This window comes from Hoplias malabaricus, chromosome X2 (genome assembly GCF_029633855.1).
Source record: "Hoplias malabaricus isolate fHopMal1 chromosome X2, fHopMal1.hap1, whole genome shotgun sequence".
Lineage (NCBI taxonomy): Eukaryota > Metazoa > Chordata > Actinopteri > Characiformes > Erythrinidae > Hoplias > Hoplias malabaricus.
The window spans coordinates 3613448-3632686 of NC_089819.1; the positions used below are offsets into that span (position 1 = coordinate 3613448).

The 19239-nt window shown below is 37.8% G+C and overlaps 1 protein-coding gene and 1 pseudogene across 1 annotated transcript; both read right to left on the reverse strand.

Moving 5' to 3' along the window:
* Nucleotides 1–2713: 2713 nt before the first annotated feature.
* On the reverse strand, nucleotides 2714–3667 carry LOC136676537 (chemerin-like receptor 1; annotated as a pseudogene).
* A 7001-nt stretch (nucleotides 3668–10668) lies between these two features.
* LOC136677279 (chemerin-like receptor 1) lies at nucleotides 10669–18290 on the reverse strand. The gene is made up of 3 exons (XM_066654771.1): nucleotides 18222–18290; nucleotides 13414–13545; nucleotides 10669–11914 (listed from the first exon to the last, which is right to left on the reverse strand). Exon 3 carries the CDS (start codon nucleotides 11898–11900, stop codon nucleotides 10893–10895), a length of 1008 nt encoding a protein of 335 aa, XP_066510868.1. The 5' UTR covers nucleotides 11901–11914; nucleotides 13414–13545; nucleotides 18222–18290; the 3' UTR covers nucleotides 10669–10892.
* Between the last annotated feature and the right edge of the window lie 949 nt (nucleotides 18291–19239).

Below are 19239 nucleotides of genomic sequence, written 5' to 3' on the forward strand. Positions count from 1 at the left end.
AATAGTAAAATGATATGGCAGTGATATGGCAGCCAGGAGACAATGGAAGTAACATGATTTTGAAAGGCTTTCTAAAAGTTGGACTTTGGTAGATTGTGTAGTACAACAGCATAGCAAACAATGACAGGAATGTGGTCAGAAATCCAAAGATGAATTTGTGTTATAGTTATCATGCTCAACATCTTGAAAAGCCACTGCCTGTTGGACCAACAGACATGAAGAAAACTAGAATTTCTAGCACAGATGCTTTTCTTATGTTGTGCTGTTTCTGAGCCCAAATAGGAAACATTATAACCATGCTGTTTTACACTGATGATGACAAAGTTGTGATGATGACGAAGATGGCCATGGACATGAAAATGGAACCTAACTTGCATATGAAACACCCAGATGTCCACAAGTATTTGTCCATATAAACAATGTTAAATTGCAGGAATCTCATACAGTGGTGCTTCAAAAGTCTTGAGAAATAGACTTTTTTTAAAGACTATTAATATAATTTATTACCTACACTTTGTATTATCTTCACAGAAAAGCATAAAATGAAACCAGGCACATGCACAGGTCAGTATGTCCAATGTTGAGCATTGGTTAGAGGGGTAAAAAGCAAAGCAAAAAAACTCCCTATTGATATAAGAAGTAAAAGATGTAGAGGTGACATTTTCTGAGTAAACATTTTTTTGTTTTGTTTTGTGTCATGTCACAGAAGATGCTGAGTCAGGCACCACAGGCTTTCTAAATGCATAACTGGCTCAGTTTGCAGCACCAGTTGACATTGTTACTCAAGTACTGCTTTTGATACAATCCTCACCTGGGTATTGATACTTGTTATCTGAACTGGTTCATCTACTAAATCACAGAAAACAGTTCAGTATCATGTTAGGACACACTTCTTCCACTTCTGTCGTCACTCAGGGGTTCCACAAGGATCAATTTATGGACCTTTGACATTTACCATTTACATTCTTCCCTAGCTGATCAGTGTTGAAAATGGAACATGATAAAACGCAGGAACATAAAGAAATACAAGACTAGAATGAACTTAACCCAATTTACCTCAAATATGCATTACCAGAGGCATAAAAGCCAACCAAAGAAAACAGGAAAGTGCTTGAGATTGAGAACCGGAACAACAACAAAACAAGCATTACTATGAACTTGACTGCAGAAAAGACAAAAAAACCTGGTTGGGAGCAGGAGTCAAAACTGGCACAATCCTGGACTTTGACCAATAAATGTCACTGAAATTTCCTTGCAGCTGCTCCAAGACTGGCTCCCGTTTTTTTCAAATCATCCACAGTAGATATTTTTAAGTCATTAATTTATTCATTCTTTGTCTGTAACCTCTTATCCAGTTCAGGGTCACGGTGGGTCCGGAGCCTAGCCAGAATCATTGGGTGCAGGAACACATCCTGGAGAGGGCGCCAGTCCTTCACAGGGCAACACACACTCACATATTCACACCTACGGGCACTTTTGAGTCACCAATTCACCTAAGTGTTTTTGGACTGTGGGAGGAAACCAGAGCACCCAGAGGAAACCCATGCAGACACTGGGAAAACACACCAAACTCCTCACAGATACAGTCACCCAGAGCGGGAGTCGAACCCACAGCCTCCAGGTCCCTGGAGCTGTGTGACTGTGACACTACCTGCTGCACAATTTTTAAGTCAAGTTTTATTTACTCAGTATTTATTTAAAAGATTTGTGTAGGCTCCGGACCCACCGTAACCCTGAACTGGATAAGGGGTTACAACAATGAATGAATTAATGAAATCATTTGTGTATACTTCACAATACTTTACAATTAAAACATAAATCTCACAGTTATGTGGAATTTACTGATAACAGATTTGTGAGAGTTCAGCTCTTCTGACAGTTTGTTAAAAGGGGAGAAAATTGAAAAATAGAAGAGATCATTGAAGGCTTTGCATTACCAGTGGCCAAAATGTGAAATATTGTGAGGAGCACTGGACTGTAAGTGCTGTCCATGGCAAGTAATTCTTATAGAAAAAAACACACTTATATCCACAGCAAAACAGAATTTATCATCATATTTATTTAAATTTTTATTTCATAACATATTTGTTTCCCTTGTGTTTGTATTGTGTAACAGCTAATAAATGTTATGACAAACTTGCTACTGGTCACGTCATAGCAAAGCCCCTCCCCAAGACCATTGACAAAATTCTGACCCTTTTGAAAACAAGTAACTAACATCAGAGATTTCACAATTCAATGTTTAAAAATAGCATTTATAAATCGTTTTAAGAAAAAGAAGAGAAAAATAAAAACATCAAAAATCTTGTATGAAACCGGTCACAGGATAATACACACTCACCCAGCGCACTCTTACACTTACACCTACGGGCAATTTCACACAAACTGGAAACTGGATCACCCGGAGAAAACCCATGCAAACACAGGGAGAACATACCAAACTGAAAATAAACAGGAAACACTAATATGAATTTAAAAATAAACACTAATATTTAAATGATGTGTATTAAAAAAATTAAAAAATATAATTTGATACATATACATTAAATATGCTAAAGGCTCTGATGGTACCAGGACAAATAAGGTATTTACAAAGTTAGTTTGAAATAAATGTATGGCTGTTTGTAAAGGTGGCAATAAACTGTTTCTTATTTATTTATTTATTTATTTATTTCTCACACAGAACAGATGAAATGGTGGTGGTATGTTGGCTTTATTTGTGGGTCAGAATTGTCCCTCTGTCAATGTTCTGGTTGTCCTCCTCCTCCATTGCATTTTCAATATTTGACAGAATTTTATAAAATTGCTTCTTAAAGTCCTTCCCCATGAACGCATAAAGAAACGGGTTCAGACAGCTATTAGCACTGACGAGAGTGAAGCCAATTAGTCCTAGAAATTTATTTCTTTTTTAGTTTATTTTCATCAGCGTGTATATGTGATAAGGCAGCCAGCAGATAAAAAAAGTGGCACTCAGTGCCGTCATGATCTTGAAAGGCTTTTTGGATTCCACCATCTGCATGGTCTTTAGTTTTCGTTTTATAATGACACAACAAGCAATCATTATCAGGAATGGGATCACAAAACCAAATATGAAGTCATATATAGGTATTGCTTTAGAATCACTCATTTTACATTTCTCATTGGTCTCATTGGTTACCGTTTTATTCTCAGAGTCATGGATAATTAGCGCTGGAACACTAAATATTGCAGAGATGAACCAAACTAAAACAACTATCACAAAAGCCTTTTTCACTGTGCGCTGAGTCCGAGCCCAAACTGGAAACATAACAATCACACAACGGTCCACACTGATGATGGTGAGGAGGAAGATGCTGCAGTAGAGATTTAGAGAAATATTTAAGTAAATTATATTGCACAGGAACGGTCCAAAAATCCAGATGTGTGTGATTCTATAATAGACAAAGGAGGGAAGGAAGGAGCAGAACAAGAAGTCGGACACAGCCAGGCTCAGGTACCAGATGCTGATGACTGACTTTCAAACTTTAAATCCTACAATCCAGATCACCAAAGCATTTCCAGTAAGACCCAGGACAATGATGATCACGCTGGACACTAGGTCGAATATATTCAATGGACTCATGTATGTGTCATAGCTCTTGGGGCCATTTTCAGGAAGGATTGTTTCTGTTACTGGGGTTGAAGTCATGATGTCTCAGTTCTATTAAGGAGACAGAAATCAATATATGAATTAATGTTCTGTAAGGTTTTGTTATAAATAAGCAGAAATATATTTGTCCACCATTTGCAGAGAAAAAATATCTACTAGTGAACACTGCATGGCTTTGTTTTATGGAATATTTAACTATAAATAAATATCTTTATATATGTTTAAAGAAAATAAAAAGACTCACCAGCCAATGGCTGCTTCAGCACACTGCTGCAGAGCTGGTAGCATTGTGGCTTAAGATGAGCAATGATCTTTTATTTTATCAGTAAAATTTTGTACCATTCATATCCTTTCTGTGGCGTGTCAGAATTCAAAGGAACTTTCTACACTGTGCCCCTGTAAAAATTGTACATTGCACGCTTTAGTCATTTGTCATATACACCACAGTTCATTTGTTTAAACAGAGAAGCCTCAGAATGTTTTAAAGTTTGTTTATCACAAGCTTTAACCATTTTCTATTGTTTAGCATCTGAGTGTTCATCTTACGCATGAGCAGTTCTTGTGTTTAGCGTGTGTGTGTGTGTGTGTGTGTGTGTGTGTGTGTGTTTGTGTTTGTGTGTGTGTTTGTGTTTGTGTGTGTGTTTGTGTGTGTGTGTGTGATCTGAGAATATAAGAGCTGTTCCAGAATTTTAGTCAGCAACCAAAAAGTGTTATTTAAATATTATTTAAAAAAAAAGTAACGTAACATACATTTTCAAGAATCAAAGGTAATTTTGGGATACTGCAATGCCAGATCCTATTTTCTGGAAGACTTTTTTGACAAAGAAATTGCAGCAGAAGTAGCACGGTGGCTCAACAAGTGTCAATGTCCCTTAGCTCCTGCGTCCTGTATTGTGAGTTCAGTTCCCACCTTGAGCCACTGTCTGTGAAGAGTTCACCCTGTATCTGCATGGGTTTCCTCCAGGTGAAAACCCACAGGTTGAGAGGTGGAGGTAATGTTTGAAGAAGATGCCCAGTACTGCTCAAAATGGTTTGACAGGTGTGTGGCAAAAGAAAAACAAATATACTCTCTTAATCATGAAAAGTGTCGATGAACAGCTGTTCATAAATCAAAAGATTGATTATGTAGCATCTGCTCTGGTTTGTTTTTATGAATTCTCTTTAGATGTCTTAATTCCCATAATCTATGATTGACTTGAAATCATGCCTTCTTGTGTGACATTCAAACATTCAAATCCACCTGGTTCTTCACTGAAGGATTTTTTTTTTTTTTTAATATATATAAATTTATATATAGATATTTTTTTAGTTTAATCTGGCACTGGCACCCCATCCAGAGTGTGTTCTTTCCCTGTGCCCAGTGATTCCAGGTAGGCTCCGCACCCACCGGAACCTTGAACTGGATAAGCAGTTACAGACAATGAACGAATGAATTATATAATTTTTGTTTAATATCTATCTCAGATTATCATGCCCACTGTTTATTTGTATAAAAGGACAGTCAATGTCTGGCTCAAGAAATCAGTATAATAAAGTTGCTAAATGCAGGGAGAATAAAGGAAAACCATTGCTGGAATAAGCCAGAAATATGAGGAGAAATGTATGACACTGTGGCATATAAAGTTACAATTTTATAGAATTTTATGAATGCACATTATACAGATACATATTTTTAAGGGATGGGGTAGTGTCTGTAGATTCTACAGACTAATGCTATGTAGATTCTACAGACAGTAGGATATTCTCGTCTTGTGGGCGCCAGTCCTGGCTCTAATTTTCCCAGTATTCATCGCACAAGAAGCCGATGAGGAAGCTACACGATTGACTATAGGTTTTCCAATTGAAAACTGTGGGATCACTGGGTTCAGTTTATATATACTGTCAATGTGATATATTGTTACTCATTCACTTACTACCTTAAGTTTCTCAATAGTGAGACCTAGAGTATAAAAGAGGTCATAGCATTAGTACTGAGAAGTTAGAGAAGTATGAAAATGTACTGTTTCATTGTTAGTTGATAAGAGTTGTGTAGCTAAATAAATACTCTCTGGATGATTGAACCTTAGCATTTGTGCTCATTCTTATAATATCAACCTCAAGATATTACATTTAGGGCGGCACGGTGGCTTAATGGTTAGCACGTTCGCCTGCCAGCGCTGGATCTTGGGTTCAAGTCCCATCTGGGTGGAGTTTCCATGTTCTCCCCGTGTCTGCGTGGGTTTCCTCCGGGGACTCCGGTTTCCTCCCACAGTCCAAAACATGGAGGGTAGGTGAATTGGCTTCTGTTTAATAACTGTCCTGGTGTGTGAGTGATATGGATTGGCACTCTGTCCTGGGTTAAACCATAGTGCCCGATGCAGTCCTCCAGGTGGACGGTCGTTCCTGGTCGAGAGTACGCTGTGCGCGTTTGGCTGCCGCTTCTCGCCAGTGTGTGTGTGGATTGAGTGTTCTGAGCAGTGTGGATTGTAAAGCGTCCTTGGGTGTCTAGAAAGTGATCTATATAAGTGTAAAGATACATACATACATACATACAGTGGCGACAAGGATGGGATCCTCCAAAGAAAGGGGTGATTTTGAGCAAAAACAAGCAAACAAAAAACAAAAACAACAACAACAACAACAAAAATAACAGTTTAAAAAGGTTGAATACAGACAAGTCAAAAGTGTTGTAAGAAAAAAAGAGCATTGCATCATTTCAGATTGGGCAAACAGCCAAATAAAAGGAAGTGCAGGAGGATTTTGAGTCAAATTTGCAGAGGCTGGAACAGTGGATGATAGCAATTGAAGTGGGGGGTGAGAAAAACGTCAATGTGTCTCACTATGCCACACAAACCCAGCAGAATCTTGCCAAATGCTCAGTGAAAGATTAGCCTCCCATAACAAGAAAAATCCATAGTAATTTTTGAAGGATTCTGGTTTCAGAAGAGAAATCAGTTAAAAATGAGACATGGCTGATTATATTGTGGCACTAAAGCAGCTTTCAACTAATTGTGATTTAGGAGATCATTTAGATGAAGCACTTTGAGATGATTTTGTTTGTGGAATAAAAGGAGAAGCTATTCAGAGAAAATTGTTGGTGGAACATGCTCTCATTTTCAAAAGTGCCTGTGATATTGCATTGTAAATGAAAATAGTGTTCAAGAACACACTGGACCTTGCAGGAAAAATTAAAGAAACAGAAACAGAAGCTGTAAATATACTTGCTAGCATGAAGGGAACCAAAAGGTGGTGGAAAAGAAAAAGTAAGGAAGAAAACATAAAATCATCAAGAACACAGACTAAAGCACACCGACCTTGTTATAGTATGGTGTTTTGCCCATACACCACAAATGTGCAAGCTCAAAACAGAAATGTCACCATTGCTTTAAAGTGGGACATATTGCTCAACCATGTTGAGGCAAGAAAAAGTCAGGACAGACTCAGTATGTCGCTCAAGGAGCACAGTCTGCAGCAATCAGGGGACTGCTGCTGGAGTCAGTGCTTCAAGTGCCACCACAGATCGACGTATCCAGGACATGGGCTACAACTGTTACATTCCTTGTGTCAGGCCACTCATGACTCAAAGTGGCTTACCTGGGCCAAGGAGAAAAAGGAGTGGACTGTTGCTCAGTGTCCAAAGTTTTATTTTCAGATGAAAGAAAATTTGTATTTCATTTAGAAATCAAGGTCCCAGAGTCTGGAGGAAAAGTGGAGAGGCACACAATCCAAGCTGCTTGAGTCTAGTGTGAAGTTTCCACAATCAGTGATGGTTTGAGGAGCCATGTCATCTGCTGGTGTTGGACCACTGTGTTATATCAAGTCCAAAGTCAGCGCAGCCGTCTACCAGGAAATTTTAGAGTAATTCATGCTTCCCTCTACTCACAAGCTTTATGGAGATGCAGATTTCATTTTCCAGCAGGATTTGGCACCTGTCAACACTGCAGAAAGTACCAATACTTTGGCCAGCAAACCCGCCCAGCAGCTTTATTCACCTTCAGCCCTAAATGTTACAGGGTAAAATCAAATTCAGGCTGCAGACAATGGCACAGTGGAACGGTTTGCTTTTCAGGTCGAGGGATACCTTAATACGGTGTAATCTTTAAAGAGGTCGGGTGCTATATATATATAATGATGTTATCATTAGTGTAGTGATTTCTGGGAGAAGGGTCTGGCTACAGACATGCACTCACTGCTTCACATGCACCGCCAATCTATTCATCAGTGCACTCTCAGTCACGGAAATGGAATTATTTTGTGTCTGTTGAGGAATATATTTGCGCTTGATACTCGCGGCCGGTGTGAGTGACTACATTGATTAAAGCAGTGTATCGTCTGGTGTGAAATTAGCTTTGCGATCAACGGTATGCAATATTAAATAATAAATAAAAATTGCATTCTCCCGTGTGTCATTCTGGAATGATAATGGAATTAAGAAAATTTCAACCTCAAGTAAATCCTGTCACTCTGCTGAGCAAAGACATATGGCGTACTGTTGGGCTGTAAGACTGACACTGAATGGACATTAGCTTTGTCAGACTGATTGTTGAGAGTACTCGACTCAAGAAAAGTACTCAAGTTTAACAAAACAAAATTGCTTTATTGATAAGAGCTTCGGCTTATAGAGATACACAGCACACACGTGAACTGGGAACGTTCCAACCTACAGAGAGAGAGAGGGCGCAGGTTACACACTAAAAAGTGCACGTCTACTAAAGGCATGATATACCGTTACTCTACACTGATAATAATGGGATGAAATAGTGATTATGATACCTTAAAAAAATCATCCCTACCGCATCGATAAATTCTGTTCTATTAGCAGAAACAGCAAGCCTGAAGCACATTCAATGGAAGCTGTCATCATATATAGCACCAGAAATCACTACACTAAAGATATGGTCATCATATATAGCACCAGAACTCTACAAAGATTACACCATATTAAGATATCCATTGACTCATAAAGCAGAAATGGTGCAGTTTCTGTCATTGTGGCAGAGAATGCATTTGCATGTGACGTCGCGGAGGCAGAGAGTGCATCTGGCAGCAAGTGCATGTCTGCAGCCAGACTCTATTGATTTCTGGTGCTGTATAATGACAGCGTTCACTGAATGTGCTTCATGCAGCAGAGCACTAGCTTGTGTAGCAGATATGAAATGTTATTTTTGTTTTTATATTAGGTAAAATTTATTAAGGTCAAATTGTTTATGATTTATGATATTTAGTATGTACTTTATCTTGTGTGTTTTGAAGCGATTAAAAAAGGAGTAAAAAAAATGTTAAAATAAGTTTAAATCTAACAGGGAAATCGGTTAAAAATCTGCGCTCTCTCTTTAAGAAAAGGTACATGATTCATGAGCTTACGCTCTCTCCTTTTACAACGCAGGTATGCTATTTTATTGTCTGTCTTCTGTTTTTGTACTGGAAAAGATAGTGTTGGAGACAAAATGTCACCTTTCCATGTAATTGTGTTTGTAGAAAATTGCAGATGCTTAACTATTGCATAATTAATGCACAATTATTCAGCATTTTTGAACAATATGAAATATTTTCCCAGCTTAGATTATTAACACTTGTGTACTGTTTACACTTTGTTGTTGTATTTTGGTTCTCAATTTAAATGTTTTGAAGACGGAAGATAATTGAATAATACTATTGTCCATTGTTATTATATATTCAAAGCTTTACAATTTGGTAATTGGTACTTTAAATATATTATGTATTTTCATTTATTGTTTAATTTATGTAAACTTCTCATGAAAGAAATTAATTATATTTTGTAAAAATGTATCTATTCAGTCTGCAATAAATGCTGAAAGGAGAGGAGTTTGTAGTGCCTTCTCACAGACAACGATGAACTGTTTTCTTTTACAATACAGAAATAAATGAAGGAGGTAACAGTTCCAGCTGCTGTGTAATTTGACTTCAATGCAGAGTGGGTTCTGTGGGGCGAACAGTTTGACACTGGTTACAGTTGTTGTTTCTGCTAATAAAACAGACCTATTAACCTTCATGGTAGGTTGGTTGTCACATGATCACATAGGCATCATTATTTGATTCCATTATTATCAGAGTATAGCGTAACTATGTATATGATGGATTTAGTAGACATGTGCACTTTCTAGTGTGTACCCTGCTCCCTCCCTCTCTGTAGGTTGGAACGCACCCAGTTCACATGTGCTGTGTGTATCTCAACGAGCCTAAGTTCTTAGCAATAAAGCAGTCTTGTTTGGTTAATCTTGAGTCTTTTCTTGAGTTTGTACGCTCAACAGTCAGTCTGACAAAGCATCATAGTCCAACAGTACGTGGTTTGTCTTTGCTCAGCAGTGAGCAGATTTACTCAAGATAGTTGTAATTTGACTGTAATTGATACTAAATATCATACGCTACAAAGCCAAGTTTTATTCAGTGTAATTTTCATATCCTTATATCAAACTGCGTTCATCTCACTCCTCATGCTAATAAACTCTGTTTCATTGTTTCTTTGGCATTCACAATTGTTATGGTTCCTTTTTGTATCTTTGTTCCGATCCTCATTGTGGTTTAACCCAGTCCTCCATGGTTCTGCTTTCTGTGTTTTCCATGTTTACATTCAGTTTATTTTATATTTTGTCTAGTGTCCAGTTCAAGTTTAGTTTGCTTGTTGTTAATTATTAATATTTTCTCTTTGTTTTAAAATAAATCCTCCTTTGCACTTGCAGGTTGTTTGTGTGCAGTGCGACAGAACAGTTTTTTTGTAGTCGTTACACCTGGGTCTGCATGGGTTTCCTCTCACAGTCCAAAATCACAGGAAGTTTTTCACAGGTATTGAGCATGTGAAATTGTTCACAGGTATGAATGAATGGATGAGTATGAAATTATCCATGTGTGAGTGTGTGATGCCTTGTGATGGACTGGCATCCTGTCCCATGTTGGTTCCTGTCTTGCGCCTGGTGGTTCCAGGTAGGCTCTGTACCGCAATCCTGAACAGAATCGTTCAACTTAAAGAAGATGAATGAGGGAATGAATAAATCTCGGATACTCTTGGGCACAATGTTTTGTACTTTATCCAAAATGTCCAACTCATTACAGATAAACATCAAACATGTAAAGGTAAAGCAAGGAACATAATTGTGGGAAATGCAGTTTTCTTATTATTAAACATGGAATTGACAATGATAAAAAACTCAGTAAAATTACAAATATATAAATAAAAAATGAATTAATTCTTGTTTTGTTTCAACGAACATGTACAATCATCTGAGGAGTTGTTTTTTAATTAGCAGGCAAGTTTTAACTGATTGCTTCAAACAACAATTGAAACTTTCTCTTCAACATTGGAGCTATTAGCTGTTACTTGGACTGTATTCTGACCATCTTCCTCCTGAATGGCATTTTCAATCTTTGACAGAATTGCATAACACTGCTTCTTAAAATCCTTCCCCATAAAAGCATAAAGAAATGGGTTCATACAACTGTTAGCATTGGCAAGAGTGATGCCCAATACTTTTCCGATGTTGACAAACATTTTGGAATGCTTATACTTTAACTGCAGAAGGGCAAAAGTGTGGTATGGCAGCCAGCAAATCAAGAAAGCAGCAATCACAAGTGTCATGGTTTTAAATGGTCTTTTGAATTTTCCCATCTGGTTGGCTTTTAGCTTTTGAACAATGACAACGTAGCAGATGACAATAATGAGGAAAGGAATGACAAATCCAAAAATAAACCTGGATATCACTGTTCCAGTACGGTTTTGATCATTTCTGTAATTTCTGAGACACTGCTTTGTCCGTTCATCCTGAATGTCTCGGAAAATAGCCATCGGTATGCTAAGTAATGCTGACAGGACACAAGATAATATGACTGCCAGAGTGGCCTTCCTTATGCTACGCTTATTCTGCACCCACACGGGAAACATAACAATCACACAACGATCCAGACTGATGATAACGAGGATGAAGATACTGCTGTACATGTTGAAGTACTTGATGAAATACCTGAACTCGCACATGAAGGACCCAAAGACCCATTCATTTTTGATCTTATGGGCGACTCCAAAGGGAAGGGTACAGCAGAAAATTAAGTCAGAAATGGCCAAACTCAGGTACAAGGTGCTGATGACTGATTTCTTCATCTTAAACCCAGTAATCCAGATGACCACACCATTTCCAGCAATACCCAGGATACAGATCATCACATGGGCTACCACAAAGAAAATGCATGTTGTATCCCTGCAAGGTGATTTAGTTGAAGTCTGGTTTGTGTAGTTTTCATAGGTAAAGTGTTCAGGTTCTGTCACTGGGATTGAAGCCATGATGCCTCTTGATTCTGTAAAGCAAACAAGAACATGATAAATTCATTCATTAATTCATTGTCTGTAACCGCTTATCCGGGTCCTTATGTTGGGTCCGGAGCCTACCCGGATTCATTGGTGGCAGGAACACACCCTGGAAGGGCGCTAGCCCTTCAACATGATAAATTGTAACTTAAATTACAAAGTGTGTATTAAGTGTGTGTAAATGTATGAAATTGTATTGAAAAATTTTGTATTGAAATGTATAGAAATTTTTATAAGGTTCTAGCAATTAAACAGTTAAAACCACAGGAAATATCTATTAATTATATAATCTAGAGTAACATGATACAATGTATATAAAACATGTATATACAAAAGGGTAACACTTTACTGTAGGGTGCTGTTCTTAAGGATACATGACACCCACATAAAGCCTTGATAACAACTGATACATAAACATTTATAAATGAGGCAAATTTTCTTAAAGGCTCCTTTTGTTAACTTTGATGTCAAGGTGACATAGATTGTTGGTGACATAAGGTGCGTCACAACATTTTCTGGGGTGACATGACATAATATGTTATGACAACTGACACTGTAGCTTTTTATGTTGTTGTTGCTGTTTTGTCAGATGACAGTGATGATGATGTGATATTGCTTGCCAAATTACATTATGTTACTCCTTCTCTCTCTTAGTTCTCTGGGTTACGGCTGACTGCCCTAGGGTAACACCTGCCTTCACAAGCCCACGTTTGGCAGCAAAACACAGAGCAGCCAGTTCACTTCCAAGCACTGCATTCTGTTCTGAGTTGAACCGGAGATTTTCTTAATCCTTTTAGCTGCATTTTCTTTGTAAAAACGACTAGCGACAAATCGAGCTTCTATTTCTGGTGTGGTTTTTTGTAGCTGCTTGTTATTGGAGACTGACTTCTATCACTCTTTTTGACTTCTATCACTCTTTCTGACTTCTATCGCAGTTTCTGTCCAGCGGGTGCTGCTGAGCCCCTCCACCATCACAAAGCACTCACAGGCGGACACACTTCACATGGGCCAAGGCCGTTTAAGCAGCCTAGCTCTGCTGGCCATTGAGAGGACACTAGTCAAGTCCCTGGAAAAGACGCCTTGTTGGTACGACAGGGTCACAGATCATTTTCTTGAAAAGGATCGGAGGGTAGAATTTACGAAAGACCAGCATTCGCCACTGATACATATATTATTTTTTTTTTCTTCTAAAAACTTAGTGTTTGGCTAAATGCTGCTTATGTGCATAACACATGAAACTGTTGTGTTACAGTAGTCATGAACTTTAAAAAAGGAATGTACTCATTGCAAAAATGAATTCTCTATCGCTTAGTAATGTTTTTGTTCGCAGCAGCCACCACATCCTTCTCTGCCTGTTAGCACACCCGAGTCCTCGTCAGGAGAAACGCCTCCATCACAGCCATCGCCAACCTGACCAAAGAGGCCCTATTCCACCCAGACACAAGCACCTCACTCCAGCCACAAGAACATCATGCTACAGTGCCCCCACCTACACTGCAGCCAGCTATGCTGTATTGGAAGGCAGAAAAAGACAGACACGGGTCCCCTTGTCTCCAGGCTTCGACCAGCTCGGACACCAGGGCCACATACACACCCCTTGATGTGTTCAAACTTTACTTCCCTGTACAAACGAAACAAACACTGTGTCAAAATATAAAAAAGCAGGCTTCTAAAATTATGTCACAGAGCAAGAAATACAAGTGGACAATGTTAGAGGTTGGGAGTTTTTATATTGACCTTTTACAAAGTAAAATTATCATTTAGCTACTATTGGACAGACCATGTACTTTTACAGGAGTAACATTTACTATTTGACAGATCATGAATATATACACAATAAACCTTTTACAGTTAACTTTTAAACAGTAAACTTTATTAATAAACAGACAGTTAACTTTTACAAAGTAAATTAAGAGTTATTCATGGTTTATTTTGTCAAAGTTGAATGAACATTTTGTTACATAGAGTGATAAATGGCACATTTACTAAATAAATAATTTTACTTATTTACTTCATTTTAGACACTTATTACACATTTATTCCGTTGAGTATTTAATTAAAAAGTGTATTTAATTAAAACAGTGGCCTATTTTTGAGACCCTAGGAGTCTGGTAAACATATTTCAATCACCAAAATAATTAATCTACATAAGTAAAAGGATGTTTTCACAAGAGATAAGAATTTCTAAAATCATATTTAAGTTTTTCTGGGTTAGAGCCGGATTATCTCTTCATAAAGTGTTCTAGGTCACATGGACCTCTCTTAATGAGAGAGCTGAGATTGTTCTGAATATTTTGATATAAAACGTGGCATGATATTATAAAACAAGTACTTTAAAGGATTCCAAGTTCTGGTTTATTGAATAAGAATTCATAAATATATTATAGGGCGGCACGGTGGTGCAGCAGGTAGTGTCGCAGTCACACAGCTCCAGGGGCCTGGAGGTTGTGACTGTCTGTGAGGAGTTGATGTGTTCTCCCTGTGTCCGTGTGGGTTTCCTCCGGGTGCTCCGGTTTCCTCCCACAGTCCAAAAGCACACGTTGGTAGGTGGATTGGCGACTCAAAAGTGTCTGTAGGTGTGAGTGTGTGTGAATGTGTGAGTGTGTGTGTTGCCCTGTGAAGGACTGGCGCCCCCTCTGGGGTGTGTTCCCGCCTTGCGCCAAGGGATTTCAGGTAGGCTCTGGACCCACCTCGACCCTGAACTGGATAAGGGGTTACAGATAATGAATGAATGAAATATATTATAAAGAGTAAAACAGAACTCACTTTATTTAAGGGCTAATGAAGACATACAGGTGTCATAACAGTGTCATGGTCCTGCTTAAGGATTCATAAATCTCTACATCAAAAATAATTTTATTTAACCCACTTGCAGTTTCACTTGTTATGGGATGGACATTTACATGATTCAGTAAATTAGGTGATGACCTTATCCAGCACAAAATGAGGAACAGTGGAGGTCAAAGCAAAACAAAATATATAAAGAGTGTGAATCTAAATGCTGAAAATCCAGTCATGGAAGGATATGTCAATAGTCCAAAAGTGGAAGACCTATGCTGGTGCGCAGCTGTGATTAACACCTGTAAGGTAAGAGCGATCTTTCTCTTGTTGATTATCTCCTTTTATGTGCTCTAAGTTCCCCACACTGGTCTCCTCTCTTCCTCACACGATTGACCTGGCCACGCCCCCTCCCCTTTTTGGAGCATTTCTAGAGCTCTGTTCATAATGAAATTAAATCACAGTGTGAAGGACAACTGCTGTGTTAAAATGATGTAGTAAAATATAAATCTACAAAAATGGAGATATGTGTTTTTGAGTGGATTGAGATAATATGTTACTAATATTTTATATCTGGATGTAGATTATTCAAATTAACACCTTCACAGAAAAAATAATGAAGTAAATGTTTTTTTTTCTCAGTGTTGTTTGCTCTCTCTCGCTGGTACTTCTCTTCTGTCTTCATCTGCTTGTTTAGTTTAGTTATTGAATTTTTCCCTGTTCCCAGTCCCTATTTATGTTTAGTCTTTCTTTTAGGTTGTAGTCTGTGCTCTCCCTGGTTCCTTTTGTAAATACTGTGTAGTCTTTTTCCTTTTATTATGTTTCCATGTTGTTTCTCAGCTCAGGTCCCTGTTTGTTTAACTAGTCTCTCTCTGTTTAATTTTAACTTCTTTTATTTACACGTAGTTCTGTTTAAACAGGGTGTCTTAGGTTCGTAAGTTGTAGTTTTACATTTACATTACATTTACAACACTGGCGTAAACAAAAATACTTCAAGGTGTATTTTTGTTGTTGTTTTTTTCAGTGTACACACATAAGAATACAGAACTAAATTCTGCAATGGGATTAAATTGTTCATGTGGTGATATACATTACAGAAAAGATTTTTATAAAGCAGGGGTGTTTTGGGAATTAAAGGTCACAAGCATCCAGTTGGAGTTTCAGGATTTCCATTTACACATTTTTCTGAGAATATTTGAATTAATTTGTGCTGAATCTGAATATTTTATAATATGTACACTTTAAATGATTTAATATTAGCTGATACATGTTGGCAAAATTATACATTTACGCCGTTCCTGGATCCTGGGGTCTTTCATAAGTACGACTCATCTTTTTGAAAAAAAAATGTAAAATTATTGTGTTCCAGGCAGTAATTTCAGAATTATTATATAAAAGTACAAAACTAGACAAAGTAGAATCGTTAATATCTGTGATGTTACCACCACAAGGACATACTTAGTACCTTTAGAATTGAATGCTTAGAGTTTTAAAAAACATTTCAGTTTCTCAGTCTCTTTCATTGATCTAATCTTTTAAAAAAGATTCAGTTCGGTTGCAATATTAATGAACAGATTTATACACAATGTTTGATAACTCATTACAGATCAGTAATATTATGGTAATGTCACACCTGTCTCTCTGGACACATCGCTTCCTTCCTCGCTTCACTCGAGTCTGTGGGTTGCTCTGGGGACTTCTATTCCCATGGTGCAGCGGGGAGTCACGTGACTCCACCAACCAATGGGAGCTATTTTGTGTGCTCTGGGTCACCTGAGTTTTGATATACAGCTGTGTTACATTTCTGCGTCATTACTCATAGTATTTTTAACCAAGTTTGGCGGTGCCTATTTGCGAAGTATTGCTACTCTATTGTTGCGTATTGTGCGTTATTTTGTTTGTTAATTTTCCCGTGTATGAATGTTTGATAAATTTGTTTCTCCGGACTTTTTTGGGTTCTAGATCTTTATGTTTCTGACCTCTGCCTGTTTGTATATTATTCTCTGGATTACTCTTCCGGTTTTGGATTGCACTCTTCTTGTTGTGTGTTTTGTCTTAGTTATATTTTCATCTTCAGTGAAGTTCTCCTGTTCTTGGTGTTAACCCGCTAGTGTCTTTCCTGTTTGTTAAAGTCCAGTTAATAAAGTTGTATTTTAATTCAGAAATTGCATGTGTAAATAATTTTGTAATATTAGGATTATGACGCTAAAACAGAGCAGTAGTTCTGCTGATTATTATGTTGTTGGTCCTGCAAACATTTTCTTTCAACCTACCTAACCTGTTAGGTCTTTAAATATTTAGTTAGAGCATGATGTACAGAGAGGACTAATACACCTCGCCTGGACATTCTGAACCAGGACTAAACCCTAGCCTTCTGCGTAAAAGCCAACACCTTTTACCTGCTTCACCAACCACATACTACAGCATTCACCCTCATTACTCTAAAGCTCTACCTGATGTGAGATGCAGTAAGCTTGTTTATTGGTTATTAAGTCTAATGTTACAAAAGTTGTGACCAATGCATTTACTGAATGACCACAACCAGAAAACTGCCTGCTAGTTTATGGGGAAATTCAGCTTATAAACACAATACTGTTTAACACACACTAAGTGTACTCATTACATGATTTAAAGGAAAGACTAAAAACTTCTCCTCTTACAAAAGTTCCTTCTCTTTTTTTTCCCTTCTTCTCTTTATAACTAACTAACACCATATGGCCATCATGTCTGAAACACCGGCTTTTACATTTATTCTGAAATGTAAGGTATTAGGAGTTTGCCCTTTCTCACAGTGACAGCTCCTATGCATCTGGGAAGGTTTTACACTAAATGCCAGAACATTACTGTGAGGATTTGAGTTCAGCCAGTAGAGCATTAATGTGGATTAGATTTGACTGTATACAACTGAATGAATAAGGGTAAGTGATTGAAACACTGAACTACGTCACTGAATCGGATTCAAATCTCTGGAACAGAATTAGTTCAAAGAATTATGAAGCTAAATATTATAAAGACTGGATTGAATCCCAAAAAGAGACACAAACCTTAGGGTAATGTGTACTCTGTAGATTCTAAAAAAAATGCTGGTTTATTTGTTTTACCAGAGTTTGGTTGAGCTCATGGTTTTTATATATTTTCCCCTGTCTCTCCTTTATTTAGTAGTTTACTTAAATGTGTTAATCAGTTGTTAGTTTATAATTATGATTTTTTTAAAGATAAGATTCTATTGGACCTAGAGGATGTTGCAGCATTGTATTAGGACATGTATCACACATCCACAGACATAAATTAGTCAAAAATATAGAAGCTGGTTTTAGAAAGTACTACTTGAGGTAAAGTTACAATAGCAGCTACATGTATGAGGTATACACATCATTATTAAAGATATAAGAAGAAATAATAGATGATTAAGGTATGTATTTTTCTGCTGTCAAAAGTTATAACAAAGTCTCAGTATTTTTTAACAACAATGTTCTATTACACAATCTATACCAGCTTTTTACCAGGGTCTCTACTTACATTAAAAAGAACAATATTTGATGTGTGTGTTGAGGCAGTCCTTTCAGTGCTGAAGAGCTAGAGTTTCTTGCTGCTTGTGATCAATGATCTCACCACATTCACTTCCCGTCTGTGGTGAGGTAAAGTTGAAGAGAAAATTGTTAATCACACCCCCCATATATGTCAATGGTAATGCCGTGACTCTGAACTGGACAAATGGATACAGATAATGAATTAATGATTGATTATAAAGCGACATGTATTGAAATAAAAAATGAATAAATTAATTATGTTTTTATGACATACAAACTATATTCAAAAAACAAGTAGTTAACACTTTTAACTCTTTTACAAAATATCTTATTACATGGTCACTAGGTAAGAACTGGCCTTTTTGGATCTTGAACCTACACAAAGACGAGTTTAATAACAATTTAAGAGAATGTGCATTTAGAGCAGCTTGGTGGCGCAGCAGGTAGGTGTCGCAGTCACACAGCTCCAGGGGCCTGGAGGTTGTGGGTTCGATTCCCGCTCTGGGTGACTGTCTGTGACTGTTCTCCCCGTGTCTGTGTGGGGTGCATAGTTAGATGCTTTAGTGGGTTTCCTCCCACAGTCCAAAAACACACGTTGGTAGGTGGCTAGGCAACTCAAAAGTGTGTGTGTGTTGCCCTGTGAAGGACTGGCGCCCCCTCCAGGGTGTATTCCTGCCTTGTGCTCAAAGGCTGGACCCACCGTGACCCCGAATTGGATAAGCAGTTACAGATAATGAATGAATGTCCAATTAGCAAATTATTTACACAGAAAAGTGTACATTACTCCACTAAAGCATCTAACTATGCTAACAAAAGGTAAATGAATTGCCACTGCTTTTACCAGCTTCATCATCATAATTTTTTGCACTTGATCCATTTCAGGGTCGCAGTGGCAACAGGGAAAATCAAAGAAGTCCAGGTATGTCTGCTCCCAGCAGCTTCCACCCGATCTCCAGGTGTTCTCAGGCCAGCTCAGAGATTAATTTCATTCAGCATGTCAGATGCCT